The following is an 8,374-nucleotide window of genomic DNA, read 5'->3' on the forward strand; positions in this document are numbered from 1 at the left end:
ACTTGGTGTCACGATCTGACACAATAGTTCTTGGAACTCCATGTAGATGCACCACTTTTTTGAAGAAGAGATCAGCCATTTTGCTAGCGTCGTTGGTCTTATTACACGGAATGAAGTGGGCCATCTTGGAGAACCTGTCCACTACAACAAAGATGGAGTCTTTGTGTTCTATCTTGGGCAAGCCCATCACAAAGTCCATGGAAAGATCCACCCATGGGGCGTTCGGAATAGACAAAGGGATATGTAAACCATAAGGATGTGACCTGGACTTGGTTTTGAGACAGACGGTGCATTTGGTGCAGAGGCTCTCAACATGTCGCCTCATCCGCGACCAGTAGAAGTGGTCAGATAGGACGCTTAGTGTCTTGTCTCGACCTAAGTGTCCCATGAGACCTCGGCCGTGGGCCTCTCTAGTCAGCAGTTCGCGCATGGATCCGTGGGGAATGCAAAGCCGCTTCTCCTTGAACAGGAAGCCGTCATGATGATAAAATAGACCTACTTCTCCTTTGGCCGTGTTACTGTAAAGCTCAGCAAAGTCAGGGTCAGTAGCATAAGATATTTTAAGTTGCTCAAAACCCATAATCTTAGCCTCCATAGTGGTGATGAGGGTATGACGCCTAGACAAGGCATCGGCCACCACGTTGTCTTTCCCCTTCTTGTACTTTATCACATAGGGAAAGGTCTCCACGAACTCAAGCCACCTAGCATGCCTCTTCTTGAGTGTTGTTTGGCCTCTCAGATGTTTAAGGATCTCATGATCTGTATGAATAATAAACTCCTTAGACAAAAGATAGTGTTGCCAAGTTTCAAGAGACCTTACTAGAGCATAAAGCTCTTTATCATAGGTGGGATAATTGAGAGCAGCTCCACTTAATTTATCACTGAAGAAGGCCACAAGCTGGCCTCCTTGGGTCAACACAGCTCCTATCCCTGTTCCTGATGCATCACACTCAATCTCAAAAGGTTTATCAAAGTTAGGAAGAGTAAGGACGGGTGCATGTGTAAAACTATATTTGAGTTTATTGAAAGACTCTTCTTGGGCTGGTCCCCAAGTGAAGGATACGTTCTTCTTAATCACTGAGGTCATGGGAGCAGTAATGGTACTGAAGTCTTTCACAAAACGTCTATAGAAGCTAGCCAAGCCGTGGAAGCTTCAGACATGGCCAATGGTGGACGGGGTAGGCCACTCCTGGATCGCCTTGATCTTCTCTTCGTCAACCTTTAGTCTCTGCGAACTCACAACAAAACCTAAAAATACCAATTGATCTGTGCAGAAGACACATTTCTTAAAATTAGCATAAAGGCCTTCCCTTTTGAGAGTTAACAAAACCTGTTCTAGATGTCCAACATGATCGGTTAGACACTGACTGTAGATCAAGATGTCATCAAAGTAGACCACTACAAACTTACTGATGTATGGCCTTAGGACCTGGTTCATGAGTCTCATGAAGGTACTTGGCGCATTGGTGAGGCCAAACGGCATCACAAGCCACTCGTACAGACCTTGCTTGGTCTTGAAAGCAGTCTTCCACTCGTCCCCTTCCTTCTTGCAAACTTGATGGTATCCACTCCTGAGATCAACCTTTGAAAACACAGTAGACCCACTTAGTTCATCCAAGATATCATCTAATCTAGGTATAGGGTACCAATATTTGATGGTGATGTTGTTGATGGCTCGGCAATCGACACACATCGGCCAAGTTCCATCTTTCTTGGGAACTAGCAGGACTGGAACGGCACACGGGCTTAGGCTCTCCCGGATATATCCTTTGTCCATGAGGTCTTGGACTTGCTTTTCCAACTCCTTGGCCTCCTCAGGGCTGACTCGGTAAGCGGCTCGGTTTGGTAGCGGAGCACCGGGCACGAGATCAATCTGATGCTCGATCCCTCAGATGGGAGGTAAGCCAGCCGGTATGTCTTCCAGGAACACCTCCTTGTACCTATCCATGAGGTTCTGCACCTCAGGTGGGAGCTCTTGGACTTCCAAACCTACAAAACAACCTTCTTTGAAGACCATTAGTAGCACCTGTGTGTGATCATATAAAGTTTTCATAACTTGACCGGAATTGATGTACAAGTTGGTCTTACTTACCTTACTGGCCTGATCCATAGCCTTTTGCATTTCATGTACCTCTTGCGGACTAAGGGGCGTGAGATTGTGCTTCTTGTTGTTGTGGCTGAATCTGTACACATTGGTCCGACCATGGTGAATGGTCTCTTTGTCAAACTGCCACGGCCTGCCTAGGGGTAAGTGGCCGGCTTGCATTGGAACAGCGTCACACTTGACCTCATCATGGTACTTGCCAATGCTGAGGGATACCACCACTTGCTCAGCTATCTTAAGCTCGGTTTCATCATTGAGCCATTTAAGGCGGTATGGCCGCGGGTGTGGAGTCTTGATTAGACCTAGCTTATCAACAAGATACTTGCTGGCCATGTTAGTACAAGAACCACCATCTATTATAAGGCTGCATACCTTTTGTTCCACGCTGCATCTTGTGTGAAAGATGTTCTCTCTCTGGATAGTCTCGGGATCAAAGAGGGCACTAAGGGCTCTCCTGGTCACAAGTAACTCGCCAGTCTCTGGATAGTCAGTCACCTCTTCATCGGACACAACAGCTCCTACCTCGGCCTCGTCTTGAGACTCATACTCTCCATCGGCCTTAAGGATCATCACTCGCTTGTTTGGACAGTCTCTAGCATAATGTCCTTTGCCCTGACACTTATAACAAATAATGTCACGAGTTCTTAAGTTTTGGGCCTGTGTTTTACCTTGGTCCGGCTGGTTTGTTCTGGACTGTTCGGACTGATTCTTCTTGTACCGGCTTTCTATCTCAATCGCCTTGCCCTTATCTACGGTCTTGGCAGCCGGTGTCGTCCATGTGGGCTTACTTCGGCTGGTGGACGCGGCCTTCCGCTTGATATGTTGCTCCGCCATGATAGCGTAGTGTAGCAAGTCCTGGAAGTCTTCATACGGCTGCCTCTCCACCTTGCGGGCAATAAACCGTCTAGGAACTGGGACATCAGGGACGGTTCCGGCTCCTCAACTTCCAGCTTGTGTCAAAGAGACTCAAACTCCTCGAAATACTCCTCCACAGATTTAGTACCCTGAGACAACTTACGGAAATGTTTTAGTAAGTCCCGCTGATAGTATGAGGGAATATACCTGCCACGGAGCTTAGTTCTCATCTCAGCCCAGGTGCGGGCTCTCCATACTGGACCGGCTTTGGCAACGTCTCGATCCCACCAGGCTAAGGCATTGTCGGTCAGTTGAGCAGCTGCTAGGTCGATCTTCCTAGCCTCGGAGTACCTGTAGTACTCAAAAATATACTCCATACGCTTTTCCCATGTTATGTAAGCGTCCGGATCAATCTTTCCAGCAAATGTAGGGGGCTTCAGCTTAAGGTCATTGCCTCCTATCCACGGTTCCTCCTCTTCTCGGTCCCGGCCTCTCCTTCGGCCTGGGTCGTCGCCTCCTTGGACCCTCCGTTCTCGGTCTCGTCCGTCTCCAGCTCGGTTCGGTTGCTCAGCCTCGCGGCTTTGAGTATCGTCGGTACTGTCCGCATCTGAGTCTTGATCCGACTGGTACGGTTGGCGTCTGGCTGGCGGTCACGGTCCGTTAGGTCTGTCTCGCTGCTGGATATGAGTAAGCGGCTCGGTTATTACCCTAAGGCTCGACCTGATCTCTTCATTGGCGGCTTGGAACTGAGCATTGATGGCGGCTTGGTCCCTACCTACTTCTCCCATGTCTACAAGAATAAACTCACGGGGAAAAGATCAAATGCAAGGGATATAGATGATTTAAGTAAGGAACTTGGATCAGATACAAGAGTATCGACCAAGGAAGAAAATAAATGCAAGAATTAAAAGGCAAATCGATATTGGAATCTAAAAAAAAGGAAAGTTGTTATATTATTTTTATTTTTCTGAGTTTCGAAAACTTGGAAAGAAAGTAAATTCAAATTCCTTCTTTTTTTTTTTAAATGGAAAACTTGGAGAACAATTTTTTTTAAAAAAATAAATGCTAATTGAAATCGAATCAACTAAATAAGGAAAGAACAAGAATTGTTTTGGATTTTCGAAATTGGAAGAATCAAATTTTTTTTTTTTTAAAGAAATCGACAAGAACATGGAACTAAGAACAAGAAGAACTGATAGTTTAGGAACTTCAGCTCTGATACCAAAATGTTGTAGGCACGGACTGGAGGACATGCGAGGTTCGGATCCGGTATGAACGGATGGTTTCAAGGGGCCGGCTACTCGTCTAGGGCTTCTTGGTAGCGATTTGTACCTGAGACAAATAAGAACTTTTTAGGAGTTTTTTTTCTTTTTAGATTTATGATGAACTGGAAACAAAGAACAACTATATGAATGATTTTTATGAGGTTTTTCTTATATGATCTAAAACGAATTCAGCAACAAAGAAGGACAAGATGCGGTTCTAAATGATAAACAAAGGAAAATGATAGAGAGATGGAAGTTGGGATCTGTTGCTGGACGTATGTCTCTCTCAACAAGATCAGCGGATGGATTGATGGATAGAGATGGTTCCGGCTCTTGCTGGACGTGTGTCTCTCTCAAGATCGGACAAGGAATGGAATGGATCGATGGACTCCACAAAGAACAATGGCCGGCTCTTTGATATGAAAAGAACAGTGCTCTCAATAGTTTCTCACGACTGGAAGGCTTAGGGTTTTGCTGGGGCAAACTGACTCATATATTATCTTCTCCAACAAAAAAAAATACCCGATGCAGCTTTGCCCTTCTAGGGGACTTGAAGCAAAACAACAAAGATACCCTTGGACTCTAAAACGAAAAGGCCTAAACAGAAAAGGGCCGACTCTACTTGGACTCTAAAGCAAGGCTAACAAAGGCCTGAATTATTAGACTCAAAGAAATAAAAGGACTTAACAATTTGCCCATAATGTCTTAACCAAATCGAAATAAATGAACCAGACACAAATCAAAAATAATAAACCGGTTAGAAATCAAATTGAAATCTTACCTGCTTACCTTAATCGGATCAGACTGCTAAGCCTCTAAACCGGGATCAATTGGGATGGATGGGTCAAGGCTGAATGTGGAGATGATTAAGCCGGCTTGGATATGGTCAATAGAAGAGAACTGGATAGAGCCGGACGGGTCTTGAACCTCAGCAGGGTCTGTTAGATCTTCAAGCTTTAACTCGGTCATCTCTTGAATCAGCAATTGCTTAAAGCCGGTCTGGTCTTGCTCTAGGATATCTTGGACAGCCTTTGTGAATCCAGCTCTTATGACTCGTGCACCTGACCTGGTCGTAGGGCCCTTGCGGACTTGGGAAACCTCAGCTTCTGGTGCTACAACAAAACCTCTTTCAATTTCCCACCGAATCGCCCTATCTGGCAAATGATGTCTGGAACACCAGCAACTGCATATGTTGGCCCGACACCACCATCGTCGTATCTTCTTGGTGCTCTTTTCCGGGTACATACTTTTTGTGCAAAGTAGTACGATGTGAAGTGAGATGTTTCTTCTGTCAAACTTCCAGCAATTATAGAACCTTCAAATTTGGCAAGGTTTTTTGCTTTTCCCTTCAAATATTTCATAGCCCGCTCATACTGATACATCTATCCATAATGTACTAGTCCACGAAGCAATGCCTCATACGGGAGGGGGACAGCTAGATATTCTTTGACGTCAAAGAATGCCGGAGGAAAGATCTTGACGATTCGTCAAGTTGCACAGTAAGATGGTAATGTTCTCATGAAGTTGTTCTACGATATCCTCTTTAAGAGTGTGTGTGCTCAGATCCCTGAAAAATGCTCCAATGCCTTGTATATTCCAATTAAACATATTATTTGTCATATTATTTATTTGTGCATATTATAGAACAATAAGGAAATAAATACGTAATTAATATATTGCCTGCAAGTGCTTCATGTACATTTGTTGGAAGCAGCTCCGCAAATGCAAAGAGAAGTAGTCATTGCATAAAGACATGACAATCATGGCTCTTCATCCCCGAGAACTTTTGACCCTTTTGATGCCACCCAGTTGAACAACACCGACTTTTGTTCGAAAGACAATCTGAATATCGGAACGGGAACTTGTCCATTGCTTTTTATATGTAACTCGCATCTTGAGAAAATATCAGGCAAATCCAACCTCGATTTTTTGTTGTCTTTTGTCTTTCCAGGGACATTCAATATTGTATTCATGATGTTTTCAAAAAAAATTCTTCTCTATATGCATCACATCGAGGTTGTGGGGCAAAAGAAGATCCTTCTAATATGGCAGCTCCCAAAATATACTCTTCTTGTGCCAGTGGTGTTGAACTCCGTAAAAATCAGGCATATTAACGGGAACATGCCAATTACCACCACAACAAACTGTTTCGTTAGCTCCGTAGTATTCAATTTGCGCTTAAATTTCTTCTCTAGTTAAATATGGAGGAGTGTCTCTCACAACCCTTTTGTGCCTAAAAAATTTCTTGTTTCTTCGGTACGGAGGGCAAATGGGAAGAAATCGACGGTGACAATCGAACCAACTTGTCTTCCTTCCATTCTTCAGTTGAAACGCATCTGTCATTCCATTATAGTATGGACAAGACAATCTCTCATGTGTAGTCCGTCCAGATAACATCACATAGGCAGGAAAGTCACATATGGTCCACAGAAGCATCACTCGCATCGTAAAATTCGTCTTCGTGGAGCAATCATACGTCCTCACCCCTGTTGACCACAAATATTTCAACTCTTTTATCAGTGGTTGTAGAAAAACATCCAGAGACCTTTTGGTTGTTTCGGACTAGGTATTAATATGATCAAGAATAGACCGGTTCCTCGGTTTGATGCGCCACCCCCGCATCATGATCATGTTCCTGGGGAGGCACCTCCTCCGATCTCCGGAAACGAAGAACTGGGAGCTGAAGAAGATGATGCGCTTGTACGAGTACCAGGCTCACCAAACATCTGACTGTAATGCTGTGTACGCTTCTTGTTCTTTCGAACCATCTGGAAAAAAATTTAATTGTCATTATTAACCATATTAAAATTTAAATATATAGATTATTAATTAACATTTAAAAATCATCAACTTATATTATCAATAAATTCCATAAACCTATCTACAAATTCCATAAACTAACCAACTAAACTAATTACCCTAAACTAACCACCTAAGCTATAAATTAAAGAGGAAGTAGAGAGGAGAGTACCTTACTTGGAGGAGGAGAGGAATTGACTACGAAATGGGAAGTGATTTGGTTCGGGTATATATAAACTTATATATTGTCGTAAAAACGTCGTGAAGTTACGACGATTTTACGAGGAATTAGAAAGGCTCGCGTTTTCTTTTTTACGTTTCGTCGTAAAGCCCACATAAATTTACGAGGAATTAGCAAGGCTCATGTTTTCCTTTACAAGGTATTTACGAGGAAATAACAAGGCCGGTGTTTTCTTTTACAAAGATTTTACGACGATATCTGTTTACAAGTATTTTACGACGAAAAGATTTTCAATTTACAAAAAAAAAACCTGAAGGAAGACAACTGCACAAGAACAGTTGTTATCAATTCAAAATAGATTTGAAACTGATCAGAACTGTTCTGGTGACAGTGCACTCCCTTCAGAATTTTTGAATTTTTTGAAACTATTGTTTAGTTTTTTTTTTTGTGCAAGTTTAGAATGGGAGGGGTGTGATTATTTATAGAAGTAGTTATCGTCGTAAAATCCTCGTTAATTAACGAGTTAATATCAAGGCCCGCGTTTTTCAATATCGTCGTAAAATCTTCATTATTTTTACGAGGTAATTATAAGGCCTGCAGTTTTCAGTTTCGTCGTGAAATCCTCGTGTTATTAAATTTCGTCGTAAAATACTCGTTAATTTTACGACGAAATTTTTCAATTTACAAAAAGAAAACCTGAAGGGAGACTGGCACCAGAACAGTTGTTATCAATTCCAAATAGATTTGAAACTGATCAGAACTGTTCTGGTGACAGTTCACTCCCTTCAGGTTTTTTGAAACTATTGTTTAATTTTTTTTGTGTGCAAGTTTAGAATGGGAGGGGTGTGCTTATTTATAGAAGTAGCTGCGGTCATAAAATGCTCGTAAATTAACGAGGAAACAACAAGGCCCGTGTTTTCAGTTTCGTCGTAAAATCTTCGTAACATTACGAGGAAATAACAAGGCCCGTGTTTTTGTACGACGATTTTACGAGGAAGGTATGCAAATCCCTATCACCGGAAACCCGAAACCCCAAGTTCCTTAACTTCATATATCACTCAATATCTTCTTTCTAAACCCCAAACCCCCAATTGAGTTACACAAAATCAAATTATGTAATTTACTTTTCATGATTAACAAACTAAACACATCCATTAACTCCAAAAATAA

The 8,374-nt window shown here is 42.6% G+C and overlaps 1 protein-coding gene across 1 annotated transcript; it reads right to left on the reverse strand.

Moving 5' to 3' along the window:
* Positions 1–1,153: 1,153 nt before the first annotated feature.
* On the reverse strand, positions 1,154–2,938 carry LOC125592568. The gene is made up of 4 exons (XM_048767810.1): positions 2,093–2,938; positions 1,931–2,026; positions 1,331–1,873; positions 1,154–1,228 (listed from the first exon to the last, which is right to left on the reverse strand). The coding sequence occupies exons 1-4, from the start codon at positions 2,936–2,938 to the stop codon at positions 1,154–1,156; spliced, it is 1,560 nt and encodes a 519-aa protein (XP_048623767.1).
* Positions 2,939–8,374: the final 5,436 nt, after the last annotated feature.

Source organism: Brassica napus, chromosome C9 (assembly GCF_020379485.1).
Source record: "Brassica napus cultivar Da-Ae chromosome C9, Da-Ae, whole genome shotgun sequence".
NCBI lineage: Eukaryota > Viridiplantae > Streptophyta > Magnoliopsida > Brassicales > Brassicaceae > Brassica > Brassica napus.

Coding starts and splice junctions, on each gene's coding strand:
- LOC125592568 (XM_048767810.1), bottom strand. CDS start 2,938: ATGGCGGAGCAACATATCAAGCGGAAGGCCGCGTCCACCAGCCGAAGT. Junction 2,027..2,092: donor CTATGGATCAGGCCAGTAAG/GTAAGTAAGACC, acceptor GATCACACACAG/GTGCTACTAATGGTCTTCAA. Junction 1,229..1,330: donor ATGTTGGACATCTAGAACAG/GTTTTGTTAACT, acceptor GTGAGTTCGCAG/AGACTAAAGGTTGACGAAGA.